Source organism: Perissodus microlepis, chromosome 7 (genome assembly GCF_051167445.1).
Source record: "Perissodus microlepis isolate ML-2025 ecotype Zambia chromosome 7, ASM5116744v1, whole genome shotgun sequence".
Lineage (NCBI taxonomy): Eukaryota > Metazoa > Chordata > Actinopteri > Cichliformes > Cichlidae > Perissodus > Perissodus microlepis.
Window position 1 is genome coordinate 37,461,879 of NC_140467.1, and position 22,578 is coordinate 37,484,456.

The following is a 22,578-nucleotide window of genomic DNA, read 5'->3' on the forward strand; positions in this document are numbered from 1 at the left end:
AGACATGCATTGCATTTCTGTGTACCACTCAAGCTTTGAAAAGGGACCTTAACATGATTTCTGTCTGGTTGTTGTTTCAGGCTCTCTGGCAGTGGGTAGGTGAATATTATTTTGCAGTGCTGCAATAAGCTGTCATTCTGTGTGTATGTCTGTGGCTTATGTCTGTAGCTTAGTAGAGATAAATAATAGACAGACTTATTATTTTAGTCCTAATAGAACAGGATGGGCTCTGCTTTATTTCTGCTGTGCTGCTTGGCTGTGAATTGTTTAATGTGGGGGTTGCATGGACTGCAAATGAAAGCTGTTACATCCATCAGTCAGTATCCACAGTAACCCCCACCCACTGGCCCCACAGGCGAGTAGATCAAAGTTTTACTAAGCCTTTTATTTATAATATATATTGGTAGACTTATATTTTCTATTAATAGCGTAAATAAATAAATGATGAGTTTTAAGAAAGACATCATTTTTTTTGCTGACCACCAGAAATTGAAAGTAACTCCAAAAACCTTCCAGTCCTGCAGGAGTCTTTGGGAAAACAGCTTTCTGACTTAACCTTTGTAAACACATTTGTGTCACTCTATTTAGGCCAGATTGAATAAAACATATCATAAATTTTGGTCATGCTGTGTTTCATAGTGCAGGATTATCCAGGCTTTGCTCACTGGTTTGTGACTGACAAGTTGAGAATTTTCACAGTCAGACCTGAGTCTCTCTCATCACAATTTGTTTCAAAACATCAAGTTGGCAACAGCGAAATCGCTCATCCTGAGGTTTTCGGGAACGAATGAATGACTGGCAGCCTGGATGCTGTCAGGCAGTCAGCCTGCAGTTGACTGACATGATGTTTCAGCCAGCTGGTGCCTGTCGGTGTGCATATTCTCCATGTGCCTGCCTCTGTTCTCTCCAGGTACTCTGGTTAGGTTCCCACCAGTTGGGTTAATTGGTGATTCTAAATAAGTTGTAGTTGTAAATGTGTGTGTCAGTGTGTCTTTACGTGTTATATCTGTGACAGCTGGGATAGGCTCCAGCCCCACCGCAACCTGAATTGGATAAGTGGAGGAAAATGGGTGGCTGTATAGATGGAATTTATCGCAGCTTATTTGCATTCTGACTGGTTTTATTTTAACTTGTTTTTTATTCTGTAGCTTTGTCGCTGTGTTAAAACAAACCAACACTTTTCTTCACATTTAAGCTTCCTGAGCAGGTGGCTGTCACAGTGCTGGCTCTTTGCTGCTTGCTCTGTTTGTTAGAGAGCAGAGGCAGTAGCTAGATGACAGCCCCATCTTTAATGCTGTCAACCTTTTTGAGAAAAAACAGAGGCTGCTTGAGCTTAATCTTCATTTGTGTTTTTAGTGCTACAAAGACCAGTAGCTTATGCAAGAAAAGAAAGAAAAAACCAAAGTAGTTATAAGTAAGAGGGTTTGCTTCAGCCAGTTTATTTCACAGGTGAAACAGCAACTGAACAGTCCACTTGTCCAACAAAAATGTGTTACTTGGACATATTATCATGTTTTAATCATTTATTTATTTCATTAACAATCAGCAACTGGACAAAAACAATTGGATAATCAACTTGTTGTCTTTCGAGTTATTTAAGTTGACCCAACTGACCACATCATCGATAGTAGTCTGCATTTGTGTGTCTGTTTTTGTGCAGGTGGCATGTATTTTTGGATGTATTTCCTGTGTTGAGTGCCATTTCCATGGACACAATTTACCACAGCTTCCTGGTTTCCTGTTGAGATGACCCTGTGAGCAGTGATAGGCTTATATCCAATCAGTTGTTTCCTTTAGTTTGCCGGATCTTTTTGTTTGACTTTTGGAAGACTGATGTGTTCACCGCCCATCTTTTATGTTGTTGGTGTGGTCTTCATTTAGCAGGACTGTTCTGAGATTGAAGGATGGCAACATTTCATTGCAGACTCTAACTTTACTCAGTATTAGCCAGGACCCCTCTGAAAGGGGCTACTTTTGATAGGATGTTGTAGCCTGGAGAATTTGCTTTGACAGACATTGTATCAGTTAGACTGCACAACAGATGACTGACACATTTCACCTCAACCAGATGTTATGAAGCCAGCCTTTTTTTGGAAATAGATAATATTTCCCAAATCTTCATGAAAATTGTTTTTAGGTCATTTAGAAAATAGATTGGTTCATTTTCATGGTTTAACCCTCTTTAAACCTCCTATAAATGTGTAAAAGCAATACTTTTACAAATTCCAAAGGAGAATGAAGCATTTTAATTTCAGCTATGTCTTTATTTGTCACGGGAGGAGACACAAATCTTTTTAGGGTTGCATCAAGAAGAGCATCTGGCAATCTGTCAATTCAAACATGCAGTGCTAATCGCTGTGGTGACCACTTATGAAAGTAGCTCTGTCCTTATTTGTTATATAAAATAGAATTGTTAACAATACTAAGGAGTTTTAATCTGATGTTCATTTTAGCTGGGATAATGCAGAAAATACAAACTTACTGTTTGCAGATCTAAATGAATTATGACTATACATTGAATGTAACATTCAGCTAGGATTCAAAGATTTTGTTATCATGCAAATTTGTTGTTATTGAAAGTTAAACTATCCATAGTCTCCTGGCTGCAAATATGCTTTAGTTGGGCATTTTAACATGGCAGTCTGTGGGGACTGACTCAGTTTTGGAGCCAGTTTCAAGTAGCCATTGGCATAACTGCAATTTGAAGCTTGACTTCATTTTACAGTCCCAGAGGTTGCTGCTTGCCTGCAGGCTTTGTGGTCTCCCGTGACCTATAAAAAATATGTCACTCATTGAGAACTTGCCTCAAGGAATCCAGATTTCGCTCCCATGTTGAACTTTGCCAAATTAACCCTTCGCATATTAGGAACCTCACACTGTGTTTTTTGGGGGTTTGTTGTTTTGGGGGTACAATATGTGAAAAAGTTACTTGTAACTTTATGCATAAGTATTGTGGTGGGGGTAGAGCTGTGTCTTTCTGCCATGCTGTAATAGTTAAATGTGTCATTTGCTGTGTTTTTAATCAACCATGATCAACTTCCATGACATAAGATTGCTCCGGGCATCAATAGTGTTGACCCAGTTGCATGGAATTACACATAGAAATACACACATGACTACACAATCACTCACACTGCTGCTGTGTTCCTCAGTCTGTGACTTTCTTTGTTTTCTCATCTTTCACGGTTCCTCTAATACATCCAGTACTAAGTTTGCAGAAATTAGCTTATCACTAAATTACTAGCACTGGCATACACAAATGACCATCACAAGTTTCTTTGTTCATTACACCCCTCCCTGAAATTAATCTCCCCGGTGCATATGCAATAATTGGGTTAGTGTCCCACTTTTCTGTGACCACTTTCCCTTCATCATATGGCCCAGAGTTATTTCGAGCCTGGGAACTCACTGATGGCTTCTGATTTGTCAGTTCAAACAGGGGCACTTAAAAGGGGCAGGAGTGGCACAGCTCACATTTAATTTAAGATTTAAGTCGTTTTTCATTGTGGTCAGGACTGAATTCACAGTGAGGCTATCTCCTGTCACGCTCAAGTACAACTTTTTCTGGGCTTTCTTTCCTTTAGATTAGAATAACCTCTCTTACCTCTGTTTTCCACATATTCATACTGATTTCTTTCAGTTTTAATAAGATCTGAAAAAACATACTCGTTAATACTAAAATTAAAAGGTGTGAAAGATGACATTTCACTCCTGATAGTCAAAGAAAACAAGATTAGTGAGTGCACTTTATGCCTCTTCAGGTGTATCGCATCTGGCTGTGCTTCTTTTCAGTACAGTATCGCAAGTTACCAGTAAAAAGGAGGAATATAGTTAAAGAGAGCAAATTTATTCCCAAGGTTGGGAAATTACTATTAGAAGTACACAAAGTTTTAAATAAACCTATAACAAAAACAAAAAAGCTTACATAGGGTGGAATACCTGATTAAAATAAATACAATATATAAGGATAAAACTGTTTATTGAAGTAAAAATTAACCAAAATATACAATTAGATAATTGTACAATTAGATAATTCTAATTAGAGTACAATTAGATTAAAAAAATAAAATGTCTACAATTTCCACAAATATTCATATAAATGTCATGTAATTAAGACATTTCTAAGAAAAATAAAAAAACAATATCATTGTATGACGTAGGAAAGATTTCCTGTGTCTATCCATGTGGCGGTGGAGCCAAAAAAGGGAATCTTCTTATCTTCAGTTACTGGTATTTAGCTGTTTGTAGCACCATCCTCTTTTGTTTTAGGAGCCACTAACACAATCGGACTAATTGCTCTCGTAAACTGGACAAAAGTCTTTCCACTTCAGCTGCGTCCTTATGTAGTGTTTGTGAGCAGAGAAAGTGAACCGTGACCAAGATCAGCTCTAATTTCTAGGAGCCTGATCCTATGACCCAGCAAACACACAGAATGAGACACGCAAACAGCGTTAGAGTAACGCTTGAATACAAAGACTGATTCATATAATTAGATGGTTAATGCTGGTATTTGCCATTTGTGCCTGTGCTTTATCTTTAACAAGGGGGACAAGCCCATCAAACAACATGAACACTAACTTGCAGGTTTAGATTTCTCTACTGAAAGCACTAATAGTAAAATACTTTGAGGTGACATGGTTAAATTAATTTTATTAAAAGGTGAATACAGACAGTGAATCAGTCTAACCTTAATATGAGCCTGAGTCAACAGTCCTATGCTATGATGACAGAAGAAAATATCATTACTCTCTTATCAGCCCCTCCTATTTTCTTCAGTCATCATCTCCTCATCATCGCCTGCTTCTCGCTGTCGGCTCCATTCCGACAAGAGTTATAGGTTAAAGGGAAAGTAGGCAAGCAGCATGCTCTGGGGAAAGAGAGAGTTTGTGCAGGAAGGGAGGAGGCACAGGATGGATGTTTTGTTGCCTGTGCTTATATGAGGGCTTGCACAGAAGGGGTCTTTGTGCATGAGCACGTGCATGCGGGGAAAGACATACACATGCACACAGTTTGCCCATGACATCACAGCTTACCGTTGCAGCCTGGCAGGAATGTGATTGAGAAAGGAGAAGCTTTGTGGAGGAGAGGAAAAGAGATGGGAGGGGAGGAAAAGGAGGAGAAGAAGAGGAGGAAAAGGCTTGGCTAGAGAAAAGTCCGGCACTCCCACTATCGGGAACGAGACAGGCCAGGGCTGGACAGAGCTAAATAGGAAAGCGGATAAAGCTTAAGGAAAGAAGATCTACGGATGTTATACAGTGCAGCTTTTAAACATTACACCATGGAAGTACAGATATCTCAAAAATAGATTAATCCAGTTGTACTTGAAGACACCATTAGGTGAGTAGTAACTAGTAATTTTTGTTTAACAAATTCATTTTTATGACATTTCTTTACATCTAGTTATTTAGTTCATTAGATTGTACTTTTATTTGGGAGAGACATGGTAAAATATTCTGTTCACGTTTTCTTAGTTTTCCTCAAAAATGTTCAAATATATTTGTTAGAAAGAAAAATCCTGTGAATTGTCATCTAGAGCAGGTAACTGTGAACTTGAATATTGTAACAGAGAAGAAGGGAAAGTGATAGAGGAGGGAGAGAAATCCAATCCAAGGCACACACCCTAACAGATTTTTGTAAGTTATGTATGGCAAAGTTGAAATGCTGTTGATTTGCTTGTCCAGATGTTTGAACGTCATGTTAAACTGCGCACTTTGGGCTGTTTAACCCCAGCTGTGTATCCCCCTTACTCAGTCCACCTGTCTGGCTGCTGTCATTGCCAACCTATTACTCATCGTGGATTAGTTAAACCACTGATTTATGCCATGAAATTTCAAATTGTCTAGCGTGAATAGTGATTAAACAAAGAAGATGTGGTGAATAGCACTGTTTGGCCTGGGTCCCCAATCCAGGGTGTTTGGGTATGAGAACACAGGGCTAAACCAGCACCAGGCTCTGGTTACCACTCAGGATCATATTCAGTCAGGAAGCAGATACGACAACACCAGCTGTACTGGGTTACACAGAAGTGTAGTGTGAGTGTTTGTGTGACTGCGTCATCATACTTTCACTTCATGTTTGCCATGTGTTTTGGCGGATTTGCGTGCTCTAGCGAAAGACCATGACGTGATATTAAAGTTATGGAAAATGTGTGTATGTGCGCGTGTGTGTGTGTACAGCCTGTGAGTCATGAAGTGTGTGTCCATGTATTTGGGTAAATTCTCATCTTATTGAGTGTGTTCCCCACTACCACCATCCAACATCTCCAGCATGCAGCTTAGTATGTGTGCTCAGATACAGAGTATGTGTGTCTATTTGTGATTTTTGGGTATCACAGCCAGAGCCTAAGCATTTCCAGATGTGATAGCTGGAGACAGGCAGAGACGGAGGCAGAACGTGCGACTCTAGCTGACTCATATAGAGTCATGATTGTATTCCACTGAATTCCCACCCAATATAAAATCATAATACACCCAATGTAATTTAATATGTTATAGTAAGATGGGTGCAGGGCTATTTAGACTCCTAATATCATGTTTTACACTCATGTTACTCTTACAGCCAAAACAATGCTATTTATCCTTCATGTATATTTGACTGCTTTTGGAAATGTAACAGCTATTGGGCACATGTCTGAAGTTTTCAAACATTCAAGCATATTATGAGCTGTGTCTCTTTTCCATAGACAGATGGTTTCTTTTCACACTCACAAACAGATGCATGCAGACAGCTTGCTCCTTTAGCCAGACAGGGAAGGTGTACAGTGTCCTTCATCACAGGTATTAGAGCCCGAGCCTTGAGGACAGGCAGCTATGCCTGGAATGTCAGTTCACCTCTATTGGAGTCAGAAACACACAAACACATACACGCATGCACACCTGCTATACAAATACACACCCTTGAAAGAACGCACTCTTGCGTGCATGCACCGATGCACAGCTACAGTCACATACACACTCCTTTTGTGTGTGTGCAGCAGAATAGCACTGCATATGAAACATTCCTGTACTGTAGTACTGTTTTCCTGGGCCAGTAACAGGATATCCTCCCCCTCTGTACTGTCCTGCCTGCTGGACACGGACTCCTACACACACATTCCAGCACATAAAAACACACACACACACATATAAATGTGTGTAATATTTGCAGCAGGTCAAATAAGTAGACAGAGGAGCTTATCTGGGCATGAGTGTGTGTAAAAAGAAGGGACATCTGGTCCTCACATGATCCCGAATATAATTAACTGGGTGAAAAATCTTTTGACTTGTTGAAGGCAGAGTGTGAATGTATGAGAGATGAGAGATGGAGAAAGGGAAAAAAGAGCCTTGAATTCCTTTTGCTGAAATGATAAAGTAGTAGCAGAGGCATTATAAGTCGAAGACTCGGCACTCCGGGAATCACTAATTGAAATCTATTCCACAACAGCAAAAATGGTGGTAGAAAAATAACTTCCAGGATTATAAAAAAGGTCTTTAACTAATATGGGGGAAAAGTCAAACAACTTTTTGTGCAGTTTTTATTAGATTTGAGTTATGATTTGTTCAGTTTTTATGAAATTTAAATTAAACAAGGTAGAGCTTCAAAATAGTTGCCCAAATACATGCCCTGAGTCATTTCATCATGTCTGTAAAATTTAGAGACTTGCCTGTAGTAAAAGTAATAAGACAGCCTGCGATTAGTTTTATGATAGTTTAACCAATCGCTGTACAGAGAAAGTAATTATAAAATTGGTCTTAGTCAAAACTAAAGCGCTTTTTGGAAGTGGTGTTTTTGTTAGCTGTCCAAATGTCTCTAGAGACTGTATCAGTCTCGCTCACTGTATCAGTACATTTCTTTTGTCTGCAGGATTGAGTAAATATTTTTTGAGTCCATGAATGCGTTTCTTTGGCATAACTTTTTATTTCCCTGATCTCCCTCTTTGAGAATTTGATTTTGTAAAGAATTCACTTTAAAGGCCAGCTGCTGAATTGCAACACAAGGTGGAGGCTTATTCCTTATCGTTGATATGAGCAAGAGTTAAGAGTTGCACACATATTGTTTTCATTTGTCATTAGCAGACATAGTGCTTAAGATATTGGGTATTGTGAGGTTGTTGTTAAGTACTGTGCTGTGTGGGTTGCATACATACACCTTCACAAATACATGAGGAAATGCTTTTTTTCTGGCAGGCAGCGGGAAGCTGGATTGGGAAGAAGAGTTATTATACGTTTGGATAATTATTATTTATATTTGACTCTACAAATCTTGGAAATCAGATACTTACTTGGGATGGCATGACCTTGACCTCAGTGACATGTGAAGAAGTCCTTTTTTATCATGATATAGCCTTCATTGCAAACCTTAAATAAATATCTCTAAAATTCTAAACATGTCTCAGAGTTATGCTGAAAAACATAGTTCATGCAATAAAGTCTTCTAGGCTGGACTCATTAATATCAGGCTGTTCTAAAAGTTGTCTAAAAAGGCCCCAGTTAATCCAAAACTGCAGTGAGAGCACTAGAGACAAGAAAGAGTCCCATATTAGCTATTCTTCCTTGGCTTGTTTGGGGTTCCTAGAGTTTTTAAAAGTAGAACTGGAAGCAGAGCCTTCAAGTATCAGGCCCCTCTTCTGTGGAATCAGCTCCCAGTTTGGATTTGAGAAATAGGCACTCTCTACTTTTAAGAACTTGCTCTCCTGGATCACGTGACTCTGAACCATCCCCTAGTTATGCTGCACCGAGCATTTCTTCTTCACTCACCTCGTTTCACTCCCCACATGTTTCTGTACCACTGCAACATGTCATTAATGTTGGTCTCCTCTCTCCCTTAGCCTGTGTAATTTCCTGTCCCCATATGCTCTCTTTTTCTTTTCTGTTTCCTCTAACCATACCATCGGTCACAGTGGATGGCTGCCCCTGTCTGGACCTGGTTCGGCTGGAGGTTTCTTCCTGTTAAAAGGGAGTTTTTCCTTCCCACAGCTTGCTTGCTCACAGGGGGTCACTTGAGTGTTGGGGTTTTTCCCAGAATACTGTAGGTTCTTACAATATAAAGCGCTGTGAGGTGACTGTTGTTGTGAATTGTATTTTTGAATTCTTTTTTATTTCATTTTTACTTTTTGTTTTTAATTTAGTTCAGTTTCATTTTCATTCCCAAGTTGGTTGGTTTGTTTGTTTCAGTTTAGTTTGTGTTTGAAAAGTTTAGTTTCAGTTTTGTGTTTGTTGGTTTCATTTTGGTTTATGCCTTTTAAATTATTATTGTATGAAAGGTGTAACAGATGGGCAGGATTTAGGGAAACCATTACAAGAATTACTATAAAAACACAGAACTTTTTCTAAGCAGTTGACTTACTGTCTTGTAGACATCCATCAAAGCTTCATCAGGGACGCTGTGATAATAGATTTTTTCCAAACTAACAAGCACTAAAGCTAAGCAGATTTCCTATATATTTTTCTTTAATTTTCAAAGGTTTTTTTTGTTTTGTCTTATATTTTATCAAAAGTCAAGTTTTTTTCATATAAAGTTTTAATTTTTTAGTTTAGTTTTAATTAAATGTAAAAACTTAAAACTTTGGTTGGAAGATGTTAATATATTGCCAAACCTGTTCTCACAACAAGTTATTAGCAGATTTCTGTTAACATTTGTAAAGACAGTAATTTCCCAGAGGATAAATGTTAATAAACTCCATGCTCTCCTCCCTTTTCCTTTAGCACCAGTATGAGACTGACATTTGTGGTTTCTGGTAAAATCCCCCAACTATTGGATGGCTTGTTATAAATTCTGTAAGCTGCTTTTTGAGCCCCATCTTCCAGTAAAAATATTATTCATGTTAATGCCTTAAAACCTACAAAACAAAGTAAATCTCCATTAATTTTAGGTGTCTTGTGTCGTAATTGGCCAACATTTGCATGTTAAACCCATATAGGGGGGGAGGGGGTCACTGAAATCCTGATTGAACTGGCATTGTAACCATGCTGATGTTAGTAATTAGGACAAAAAAACACTGTCCCTGAAGACTCACAAATCCATTAGACAGTGTTTTGGTTTTTTGAGGTCTATTGTTATTTTACACACTAGATTTTACAAGAGGCACATTAGAGAATGTGTTAATAGATAGATAAAGAGAGAGAGTATGGAAGCAAAAAGATGACCAAGATGCCCTCAGACAACATTTTTATTAAAAGGGAGGTGGAAGAGAGCAATAAAGAAAAGATGAGTAGGGAGGTGAAGGGAATGTAGAGGAAACTGTCCCTTCACAAAGCTTTTTAAATAGAGCTGGTCAAATCCTCCAAGAGACTTCACTGGCCACTGTTTCAGCATTTGAGCAATCCCAGAGAGCAGAGAGGAAGGAAAAAGGTCAAAAGGGGCGGTGAAGAGGAAGTGTAGATCAAGAAACTGAAAGGGAGCAAAAAGAGGGAGTGGTACGTGAGGAAAAGAAAGTGATCCAGGCTTAATTTTCATGTTGACAATAAATCCAGCTGAATTATGCCACTGATTGTCCAAAACCACGTCCTGTGAATAGTAAGAAGAAGGAATGTTCCCAAATGGTACAATATGACAGTCTGGTAGTTTATCTGAGGCCTGAGGTGGAAGAGAAGAAAAAGCTGCTCACTTTTGCAGAGCTGTGTTATTAAGTAATCAAAATGATATGCGAAATTTAATTTTAATCACTTTAAGCATATTTGCACTGCAAAAGACACTTACAAATGTGGATTGCACAACACTGGACATTATATTTCTTCATTTCCACTTAATACTGTACAGCTGCTGTTATTGTATATATATATTTATATTTCTTCATACATTCTTATATATTTCTATGCTGTGTATTTGTGTATTGTGTATTTTGTTGTACAGTTATTTTATTTTCAACTTTAATTTATATATTTTATCTTATTCTTTCCCAGTCAAATTTACCCTTCATTCTAATTTGTTGTTGTACAGTTATTTCATTTTTAACTTTAATTTTTGTATTTTATTTTATTCCTTCCTAGTTAAATTGACCCTTTTTAATTTTCATATTTATTTCCTATCTTATTCATAGCCTTTTTTTCTGTTTCTTTAGGTCACGAGCAGTTGTGTAAGCATTTCACTGCATACCATACTGTGTATGACTGTGTATGTGACAAATAAAATTTGAATTTGAATTTGAAAAGATATGATTTTAAAAAAATGAAAAATATCCTCCTCATAAAATCCCAGTGCTCAGGATGACCTCGTGAAGTGTTTGATATGTCTGACAAAATGTTGAAAACACCCAAATTTTCAGATTTGTAATCCTGGTGACATATTTTCTACTAGTACTACTAGTACTTCTACTCGTATGTGAAGTTGACAGCTACTTTTCTCTCTAATAACCTGTTGGTTAATGGTTAATTTATCAGCAGACTAGTTTACTAAAGTTATCCTCACTAAATCCCCTCACACAGACTGAAATATTAAAAAAGAGGGGTCAACAACTCCTCATTAAGCTCCTGTTAGAGATACACACATGCTTAAGGATGAATTATAATGGCTACAAGGCAGTAATGAAGGAAACCAACATTTTTAGACAGTAATGTCCAGGAAAAGAGAAGGTCAATAAAGGCTGAACTGTGTAAATTTAGCTTCTTATTAAAGGTTTATCTGGAATGTGAAGGATGATTCATTAAACCAGGTTGAGGATCTGATCTGTGCATACTAATGCTTCAATCAATATGGACCTTACAAGACTCTCAGCTACTGCCTGTATCATTCTTCCTTGAATGACTACAAGTGATATGTAAGTTTAAAAAGTGTATTTATAGAATGAAACATAATATATTTAAAAAAAAAAAAACCTCTTATGACAGAACATCACCATTTTGCCTTATCTGGTGATATGTGCTTCATAATGTTGTGACATACTTTCAAACCATGGTATAATAAGTATGATGTAGCCGTGTTAGCTGACCTTACCTGTGTATTTTTATAATAGTGTGCAGTACATATTAAATTCCATTAGATGATATGTAGCAGTTGTCTATCAGTCAGACAATTAGTCGGAACTGGCCCAACGTGCACCACATTAGGAAAATCTTTTGTGTTTAGACGACATTCATTCTTCTCAAAATAGCTACTGACAACATGGCCCTGAGCCTGGTGCTTAATCTGAAACACTTAAGTGCAGCTCCTCCTAGAAAAGACGAGTGAATGTGTGTAAAGGTGTATCTTCAACCTGAAATGTCTTCAAAGCTGACATAGCAAACAGAACGCCTGAGTGCTTTGACTGTTGTAGCAGTTTTCTGTCATACAGAGCAACTGTGTGTATTTTGTCGCCCCTTAGTGGTGGGAACCAGTCAGAACAGTGTTCTGCTGCAATGCAGACCAAAAAAAATTCATGTGTGAATTGATGTGTCTAAATGATAGTGGTTAGAAGCGGCTGGCCTTTCAAAATAATATCTAAAGTTATTAAATGTCCACATTGTCTTTAATAAACCAACTATCAGTCAACTTTAGCCGGCAGAGCTTCTGAAACACCAATGTTTCTTTGTTGATAGAAATCATGGCAAGCAGAGGATGTCAGTGACTCAGTCCCGAGAGAGCGAGCCCTGAAAACTGTCAGTTTCCAGGAGTCAGTCAGCGTTATCACTGACAGGCCTGCAGCCATGGAACTGGAGAGCCAGCAGATCCAGCACGACTGTCTCAGCAGTCCCAGTAACAGAGCCCACAGTCCAGTTGGAATGAAAGTAGAGACTCCTGACAGTGAGGTAGTGCAGGTATGCAGATCAAAACAAGTTAACTAAAAGGTTTTAACTTCTTGTTTTATTATTTGAAATTGGCGGCACATTCTGTCACAGTATTTTTCCGTAATTTGAAATATGACCGTTGTTTCCACAGGAGATCTGCTACCTGGACCAGGTGTTAGATGCAGCCTCAGACACACCCACAAATGGGAACTCCTCTCTGTCACGTCACACCAAACCCATCAGCATAGATGGAGCTTCTCCTTCTGTGTGTGTGTCACCCTCCTCCCCTGTCAATCACCACTCGATCGTTGTGGAGGGACAAAAACAAACCACGTTTCTCCACCAGGACGAGTCTGCCGTTAAAACCAACGGGCACGCGCAGGGAGACGAGTCTGGGGGCAGCAGGGCAAAGTTTGAGCTGCGAGCATTTCAGGAGGAGAAACGCCCAGCCAAGCTGTTCACCCCTGGAGAGGAGCAGCAGGTCAGGGTGACGAGGAGACGTCCCTCAGAGGAGGTAAAAGGCTGCTGGATAATGTATCAGACTGTAACAAATACGCTATTCAGAAACACAGCCACAGGAGACCACGGTTTGTTTTATCAAATCAAGTCTTATGAAATAAAAATGATGTAAAACAAGCAAAGATGAGTTACTTGGGGTAGGTTTACCCCATTCACTAGCATGCTTTTGTTTATAATGATAAATAATCATTCTAACACGAAAAACAACAAAATAAAATGAAAGGATTAGTACTTAATGCAAAAATGTGCTTGCTTTCAGTCGCTCTATTTTAATACCAGAGGCCTACTCTTAAAGACCAGTGTTCCTTCATTATTACTATACAAAATATAAAACATCTGGAAACATTTTTTAATGTACAAACTACGTAAGTAGAAAGGTCATGACTCAGATCACTGTAATGTTACTGCCACATAAGACTTCATATTGAATTGTGAAATACAGGCTTGAAGGAAGGAATTTTGAAATTGAAAGTGTGTGGTAACTGTCAGTGGCTCATGATATGACATCAAAGCCCAAAAAGACATATGTGGTAACATAAATAGAAACAATGGTAATCCCCTGAAATTCTGTCAACAGAAGGGGCTCAAAACGCTGTTTTTGATCCTAATTGTAATATTAAAGTGTCATACTAAGACCACAGTCCAAAATGTAACCTCCCACAGGCCTCAGGAGAAGCCTGAAAACTGCGACACTCTCCCACAATAGTTACACTTACTCATGCACTAAAAGATTTGGCCAAGACTCGGGATTTTGCAAGGTTACTATTTGCAAGGAGTACAACTTAATTCCTTGAGAAATTGTTCCCGTCATGCTGCAGATTTCCAAGGAAGAAAAACTGCTGAGTAATGGAACAGACACAGAAAGAGCTTTAGTGGTTTGTTCTGAAAAAAAGACAGCTCTGACCGAGATTTATGAGCACCTTACACTGAATGATCGAGACACAACTGCTGCGATTTTACCGCAACACGATTGTGTGACACTGACGTTGCTTGAAAAGCTGTTAGCATTACTTGTAAGATGGCATTAACCAGTACACAATACACAATAAAAACTTTCTTTGTTTCCTTGTTGGTGCACTAGTTTATTGGAAATTCTCTTTGTACATTTTCACACTCTTCTTCTCCTGGTTTGTTTTTCCATGTCAGGTTCAGGAATTGGAGCGTGAGCGTCAGGAGCTGATCAGAGACCAGGCAGTGAAGAAAAACCCTTCGATTGCCCAGCGCTGGTGGAACCCTCCTCAGGAGGTAGATCCCCATTTAATCTCTGGTTGTTTTCTTTTTTCATTTAAACTGTGTTGTCCTAATGACAAATTGATTGGTTTGCCATTTTGTTGTTTCAAATCATTCAAGATCCCTTTGGAAGAACAGCTAGAGGCAGATAAGCTCGAGTCTCTCAGGAGGTACCAGGAGAGGAAACAGCAGCGACATAATCACACTTATGCATACACACAGGTAAGACACACAAACACATGCACAAAACAAAGGAGCTCAAGCTCACACACTCAAACGTGTTCTTTGACTTTGAGGAAGCATGATAAATTTGGACTGTAATAGATAAAATAAAGATGTCTTAAGCCTTGTTGCTGTGCAGTTTTCTAATTGACTCTTTTGTATTCTGTACTCTCATCTGTTTTGCAGCCTCAGGTGTCAGGCCCTCCCACAGTGGTAACCCTTGATTCGGAGCTAACCAGGAAGGAGGACATCGTGGAGGAGCAGATCAACTTCTCCTCTGCTAGGAAGCAGTTTTTGCAAGGGGAGGCTACCAAGAAGGATGTAGCTCCTCAAATATACTCTGCCAAACCCTTCTCGAAATCCACAGCCAGGGGCAGCCACGGGAGCAGTGACATTGTTGCAGAAACTGGGGAGACACACGTGACCTGGTCTGATGAAAGAACTAAAGATGAATTCACATGTGCGCTAGCTGTGATGACAGTCCTACCTGAGGAAGAGGAAGCAAAAGGTCATTTCCATCCAGCTTTTCACCCAGAGGAGTCTGACTCAGGACTGGACGAGTTATCAGTCCGCTCTCAGGACACTACTATATTTAGCTTGGATAATGTTTCTGACAGCGGGGCTTCGCTACCCCCTACCCCATTGCCACTTACCCCTGTGTCACCACCTACCCCTCAGCCAACTACTCCAGTCAACGGGCAGATGAGTGGCAGTCCAACAGAAGATGAGCTGGAGTACCACGCTGGGGTTCTTGTTCAAAATGCCATCCAAAATGCCCTAGCAGCTGAAAACGTAGAAGACTGGCAGCAAGCTGACTTGAATTCTTCACAGCTGAGTACCCCTACATCTCCATGCTCTGTATCCACAAGCAGCCCAGTGCCAGTTTCTTCCTCCCCTGTGTCTTCTGGTGGAGCCCCCAGTTTCCAGTCACCTGTGTCCTCCAGTCCTGCGCCATCCAACTCATCCCCACAGCCAGACAGGCAGCCAGTGGTGAGAGTTGTTTCCCAAGAGAAGCCATCAGAATCACAAGAGGCTCAGAAGCAACAGCAGTCCCCAAGACCAGCACAATCACAGCTCCAGATGCCTTCTCCTCCACCGTCTCAGCCTGTCTCACCACCACAGAGGCCCAGAGATGGTGGTCCCAGGATTAAAATCCAGTCCTCCTACACCAGAGCGCTTGCTTCATCAGCTCCAGCCCCAGCTCCTGCGCCTGTGCCTGCTCCTGCCACAACAGCTCCTGTCTCTAGGCCAACCCCTGTATACCGTCCCCCATCTCCTCCAAGCCCAGAGAAACCAGAGTTCAGCTACTTCAGTAAATACTCAGAGGCGGCTGAACTGCGTAGCACGGCGACAGCAGCGCGAGGGCCAGAGGTGGAGGCGGCTAGCGGCCCATTCCGCCTGCGCTCCAAGAAGCAGCGAACTCTGTCCATGATTGAAGAGGAGATCCGAGCAGCTCAGCAGAGAGAGGAAGAACTGAAGAAGCAGAGGGAGGTGCAGCCTACCGTTGTTGTCCGGCCCAGCGGCACTTCCAGCAGTAGTCATGGACCTGTGAGGACGGGGATGCGGCACGCCACTATTTCCCCCACAGATAAGATGAAGAGCAACAGTTTGCCAACTAGACTCACATTGACAGCACGGACAGCGCCAGGTCAGTTAGTACTGCAGGTCCTCACAAGGGTCATACAGTCATCATATTAACAAGCTTATTAGTTTATTTTAAATGCCAGAATCAACCCAACAACAATAGCTTTGGCTCCAAACGATGTAAATGTAACAATTATTAAAAAGAAAAGAACTAAAAAAATGTTTAAATAACCCATAGTATGGATTTTTTTAAATTTATTTTTTGGGTTTGCAGGAAAGATTGAGAAAGTTCGACCTGCGCCACCTGTCTCCCCCTCGACCTCTGAAGGAGCCCTGTCTGATGCTGGCAGTGAGGACTCTGGAGGATCACGACCCAAAAACTTCATGCAGACTCTTATGGAAGACTACGAAACACACAAAGTGAAGAGGAGAGAGAAAATTGAGGACAACAGTGTAAGTATTTCAACCCAGGGAAAGATAAATGACTAGATACAGAATAAGAGAAAGAGACTGAGGTGCTTTTCACTGCAAAATCAAAAGCTTTCTGTTGCAGAAAACGTGTAATACAAAGCACCACAAACTAATGTAGTAGTTGTGAGCATCAGTTATTATAAATCCCCTGATCTCTGTGAAAGTGCCAAGAGATGACCCAGTTTGTCACATAATACGTATTTGTTCAGCCGGGCACCTGGTATGAGCACATACTGTACATCACCAAAGGGTAATTCCCAGCCTGGAAGAGAACAGAGTCAAACAGTCAGAGTGAAAGTAAGAGGGGCTTTCTGTCCTGACCCCATGTTTTTGTCTTTTTTTTGTTGTTTTGTAATAAATGTAATTCGACACCAGAATGGTCATGTATTCAAAATGGGGTCTCACGAAAAGGTGAAAGGTTTGGCACGCAAACAGAAAGAAATTGTTGGAAATGTTGCGTAATCAGAAATGACAGACAGAAGTTTCACTTTTCAGTTCATGAGCACCGCACGCTCAAGTTCATATTCACACACAGCAGATCCACTGGGAGGGAACGTTTCATTCCAGCTGCTGTAAGATCACATACTTCAAGTTACTTGCAGTTGTTAGCTGCTAATGTTGTTGCTAATTGTGCTGTTGTTTATCCATGATGACATCACATGTGTTGACTTCGTGTACTGTTGCTTCTCTCCTGCTGCTCGATCAGTATGCCCGTTTGTTGCTGGCTAACGAGGTAACCACTGAGGTACCTGAGGAATCTCTTCCCTCCTGTAACTGCCTTTACTGACAGACCTGGGTCAGACCATGCACATTAGATTCATATACAACAGAGTCCAAGTAGATGGCAAAAATCAGCTTTATGCAGTGCTGTGCAAAAGTTTCAGGTACTAAATGTGAACTAAGGATGGATTTAGATCCACTTCCATAAATCTTTCTTCAGGGTACAATAAAAAGAAATCTGGTTAATATTTAGTGTGAGGACCCTTTCCCTTTACAGCATCATGGCCTCTCTGGATTCAGAATAAGCTATTTCTGAGTCAGTGTTGATACTAGGGTGAGCTTGAATAGTCAGTTTTGTTTAGGAAGAGTATTTGGACTAAGTGGCCCATGGGAGCCATACTAAGAGCTGGCTGGATTCTCTAAAGACTCAGGAAAAGTGCTTCAGTGCTTCCACCCCGTTAGCTGAGAATATACTGGATTATCCTCTATGAAAGAAAAGAAGTTACAGTTATGAATGTGGTTTCCATTTAATACCATAACCTGCTGTTATGTTTTGAACATCATCAAACTCCCAGCTGAGGAATAAACATGAAGCTCCTGTAATAAAACCTTTATATATAAAAAAGAGCTCTATAAAAATAATCAGAGTGAGTTTAAATTTGCATTACTTGTGTGTGTCTCATTGGATCGTTGGGATCATAATTTATTAATTGGACTTTGGGTCCCTCATCACATTCAGTTATTAATAATAAGAATCTAAATGTGTTTATTACCTAAAACCTTTGCACAGAAGTGTAGCATATATCAGTATCACCTGAAGAAACTGCCTATTCACAGTGATTTTGACTTCCCGAGTCCAGTTACAGAGTCAGAATGAGAAGAGTTCCACTTCCACTTTGTTGTTTTCATCTTCTAATTGTCCTTCAGTCAGTCTTTTAGAAATGAAACCAGTGCTGAAAATGTAGATGGTAGATTGGAAACCATAGACAGGGCACTTTCTGAACAAAACCCACATGTGTTTTTATGTCTGCTCCCAGGTCTGGTTGTACTCTCATTTCCTTGTTCTGCTCTGTGGTGTTGGTGCTGGTGCTGCATGTGCTTGTCTGTGGATTTGGTGTGAACCTTTAATCCACACATTCCAATTTATGTACATGCTGTATAGAGTGTTGATTTAAAAAGTTTCTTTCAATATTTAAAACAGAAGGAGCCATTTTAATTGTGCCATATAGCTATATATGATAAATATGTTTGTAAATGATATTCAAAAATGTGTAGTCGTTAAAAGATACGGTACTTGGGTGTGCTTCAATCTGACACTACGTAATTGGCCTGAGCTTTGAGAAACTCATGTCCATACTTTTCTATCATCATGACTGCTGTCAGCCCTCTGCCACTACCCACAATCCACTTCACCTACACCCTGTCCTGATCTACCCTGGATTCCAGTTGACAAAGAAATCTTTTCCCCTTGTCTGTCTGCTTGAAGGTGATTGTGAGTATCAGCATGGGTGTGGGAGAGGAATAATGACTGGACACGTTTAATGTGGTGTTCAAGCATGAATTTTCCCTGAAATGGAGTAAAGTTACTTTTGTTGTTGCTGTCAAACACTGCAGGTGCTCTTTATTTTTGTCATTTAATTAAAGTGATTAGATGTGCGCGCCCTCAGTGTTTGACATACACTGCATGTCATGTTAAAGTCACTGTGGTGTGCGTGTTTTGGGGTTTTTGTTGTTGTTGTTTTTTATGTTTGTAACAATTACATCGCTCCCGGTCGCACTTGCATCTGATTGGTTGCTTTGTAATCATCAGGTTCTGGAGGCCACTCGTGTGACCAGGAGGAAAAGCGACATGGCGCTGAAGTGGGAAGCCGGCATCTATGCCAATGAGGAAGGCAAGGAAGAAGAGGAAGAGGAGGAAGAAGAGGAGGAGGAGGAGTAAAAAACTCCCTTCAGAGACAAATAACAGGCCAATTGGAGAGAATGAAGGAAGAGAAAGACTGAAGGAAAAGTGAGAAAGCAGGAAGGAAAACTATTTATTTTATTAAGAGTATCTGAAGATCACATGACCCCAGCAGTGTGAACCAGTGGGGCTTTTTGGACCTGAAAACTGAAGGTATATTAGCATGTTAAGTGGCTGAGGATGTGGGAGATATGTGAAGGTGGTCACCAATGAAAGAGACACTTCAAAGGTGTTTGATGGTGGTTTTAGAGCAACGTTTAGTGTTTTTAATAGCTGGTAGATGCTAAATGACTGAAATATTCTTAGGATTTTTCACCTTTATGCTATTATTCAAATAAGATCTACAGCTTTTATTTTGACTGGTTGCCTGAGACTCTCTGATGGTGGTTTCATCTGCGCGTGCTATATAATAACCGCAGTCGTCTTCTGAAAGTGTGGAAAGCTTTTAATCAAGAGGACGATATAAAAGATAGGCAGATGCAGCTATTCAAAGAAAAGAAAGTTCTGAGAGGAAGTAGACAAGGAGAGGCCAGATCACCCTCTTATTTTTTGTAATTTCAGAAATACTTTTACCTGGATTTACTGCTGGAAAGCTATTGTGTTTTCCAGGAACCGAACCGAAAGGTGCCCCAGAGCGTCACTTTCAGAGCCCATAATAGCACAGTGCAGATATGACACAAGTTTGACACGCTTGCCAGGAGCTTTTGCCTTCTTGTCAAGCATCTTTACTGAATTTTGAGCGGTCAGCATCCTTTTTGTGTTAAATGCTAGTCAAGAAATTAGCAAAACTAGCAAAACTAAACTTGCCTTAGACCGCCAGTGCTTGTCGGTGCACGGTATGTATTGTATCCTCTCCTATCCTGCATTACTACACTGTCGGTAGACCTTAGGGAAAATAAGCAACCACCTTAGATAGAAAGTTTGCCTGTAATCGCTTCTTTTCCAGTGCAAACAGAAAGAAGGGGGGGGCTACCTGCTGGTAGTGCTTGCACCATTTGAGTGAATGTGTGTGTTAATTAAAGGGCTGGGTCAGGGGTTTTATATTAAAAAAAATCACTTATTTTACTTTTGTTGGCTACGTCGCTTTGTTGACCTGTGCTTTCTGATGATGTAAGCAGTTGTTTCATGTATTATACTGAGGTAGGACTGTGTATTTGACCTATGAACGTCTGTATCTACTTGCTAGCCGAGGATAAAGTTTGATGAAAAAAATAATCAAAAAAGGTTTTTATAAGAAGTCGTTATACCAAAACAGAATGTTATTTAGAGAAAACCCACCAGCCTGAGCTCTCCACGTCCTTTTTAAGACGTACAAGTGTGCGAATGGATTCACACTCCTTTCCTAACCTGAAACAAGCACAGCTGAAAAAAAACTGCAGTGGCAAAAAGAAGGCAATAAAGGTCTTTTGAGACGCTGAGCTGTGCTGTAAGTTGGGCTTGTAAGGGTTTTTTGTTTTTTTACTAACTGTATTGTGACTGAATTTTGCAGAATGACATTGATTTTGTGTTTTGAAGTGTTGAAATCATACAAAGTGACGAGGAAAAACAAGATTCAGCTTCAAGAGTAAAACAGTAAATACATTTTAACACAACCACACTTCTCCCTGGAGTATAACAGACTGTCTTTAATTTAAAATGAAAAGTAGAAATGTGTCAAACTGGCTGTGGAAACGGTATTTCTGGACAACTTTTGATTGTATTCCTCTGTCGTAGCCTGTGAGATTCGTTTCTGCGTCCAGATGTGAGGAGAAACAAAAGTGTTTATGTAAACCAAAAGTCACAGTTTTGACCTGTCCAAGTGCCCTTCAGCAAGGCAGCAACTTCTCTCTTTGCTTCCAAACACACTGAATGTACGCTGAGCTAAACCACAGATGTAATTGCTGGACATCTACTAACCTATCAAGTCAAGCCACCCTTTGCAACTTATTCTACTCGGCTGTCTTGTGATATGCTTTGTCAAGAAAGCGTGGCACAAACGCCATAAACCAAAAGTGAAAATCAAGGACTCATGCCTCTGCAGTGTCCACTTCCACCAAACCCGAAACAAATAATATTAAAACCCACACATATGTTCCAGAGAATCATCCAAGTTCTCCTTTCAGGGTCTTCTGTGGTGCAGCAGAGGTGCAGTGTCTTTAACGCTGGTATGAGATTATTTTTGACTTAAAGGCTAAAAGACAACAGGACGGAAAAGGTTTTCATCCTTGTGGGAACCAATCAAAGTTCTCATTAGAGTCGCTTATGAAACGTACACACAGAGGAATTAATGAATGGTGTGATTTATTATTATTATTACAATTATAATTATTATGCTTTTGATGTTTGAATTTATGGTGCAGAGATGATTTTATTTATCATTTTAAATGCTGGTAGCTTGTTTTCGGCCTACAGAGCTTCTCCAGTGTGGGACTCACTGTCTGTGTGTGTGATAAAGCAATCTTATTACTACAATATAAACACAGTATAACCCCTGTTCCTATGTTAACCACTTGTATGCTCATACTCTGCTTTGTTATTTTATAGCACATGTAAGGCTCACAGTTACACACCCACTATACATATTATGAATATTTTCTCATTAAAAACAAAACCTGTACATGTGGGTTTCATGAGTGGTTCATTTGCATGTGTTTTCCGTGTTAATACTGGAGGTGGAGGTGGGGGGATCATTTCATTGTCCATATACATACACTAACCAAAGGGACACTTCATTAGCTACACTTTGCTACCCTATCCTCTGAATGTGGCAGCAGAGATTGACTCGTCACACCAGGCAACAGTTTTTCTAATCTTCTATTGTCCAGGCGTTCTGACTGATGTCCCACCAGGATAAGGCCCAGAGGAATACCCAGGAAACGCCTCGGTGTCCCCTACTGAAGAGCTGGATGAGGCAGTTGGTTAGAGGGACATTTAGGCTTCACGTTAGAGACTGCTGCACCCGTGATCTGGATAAGCAGTTGAAAATGGATGGATATTGTCCCGTTTTGGTGTACAATAGAATTTCAGTCTCCGTTTCCTGTTCTAAGCTGACAGGAGTGGCACCTGGTGTGATCTGCTCCTGTAGCCCATCTGCTTCTGTGGTTAACTGAATTACTGTTGCCATCCTATCAGCTCAAAGCATTCTGCGCATTCTCTGACATCAACAGGGCATTTTCATCCAGAGAACTGCCACTTACTGGATGTTTTCTCTCT

The 22,578-nt window shown here is 40.1% G+C and overlaps 1 protein-coding gene across 3 annotated transcripts in view; it reads left to right on the forward strand.

Moving 5' to 3' along the window:
• palm2akap2 (PALM2 and AKAP2 fusion) overlaps nucleotides 1-21,982 on the forward strand; it is a 91,809-nt gene extending 69,827 nt beyond the window's left edge. The window contains exons 10-17 of one of the 3 annotated variants that reach the window (XM_084934869.1): nucleotides 12,492-12,710; nucleotides 12,832-13,194; nucleotides 14,346-14,444; nucleotides 14,550-14,651; nucleotides 14,838-16,299; nucleotides 16,510-16,688; nucleotides 17,413-17,451; nucleotides 19,237-21,982. In XM_084934869.1, the coding sequence (XP_084790995.1) occupies nucleotides 12,492-12,710; nucleotides 12,832-13,194; nucleotides 14,346-14,444; nucleotides 14,550-14,651; nucleotides 14,838-16,299; nucleotides 16,510-16,688; nucleotides 17,413-17,451; nucleotides 19,237-19,365 (2,592 nt within the window). In that variant the 3' untranslated portion in view covers nucleotides 19,366-21,982. The remainder of the gene's footprint in view (nucleotides 1-12,491; nucleotides 12,711-12,831; nucleotides 13,195-14,345; nucleotides 14,445-14,549; nucleotides 14,652-14,837; nucleotides 16,300-16,509; nucleotides 16,689-17,412; nucleotides 17,452-19,236) is intronic. The other 2 variants (XM_084934870.1, XM_084934871.1) reach the window with 2 other exon arrangements.
• Nucleotides 21,983-22,578: the final 596 nt, after the last annotated feature.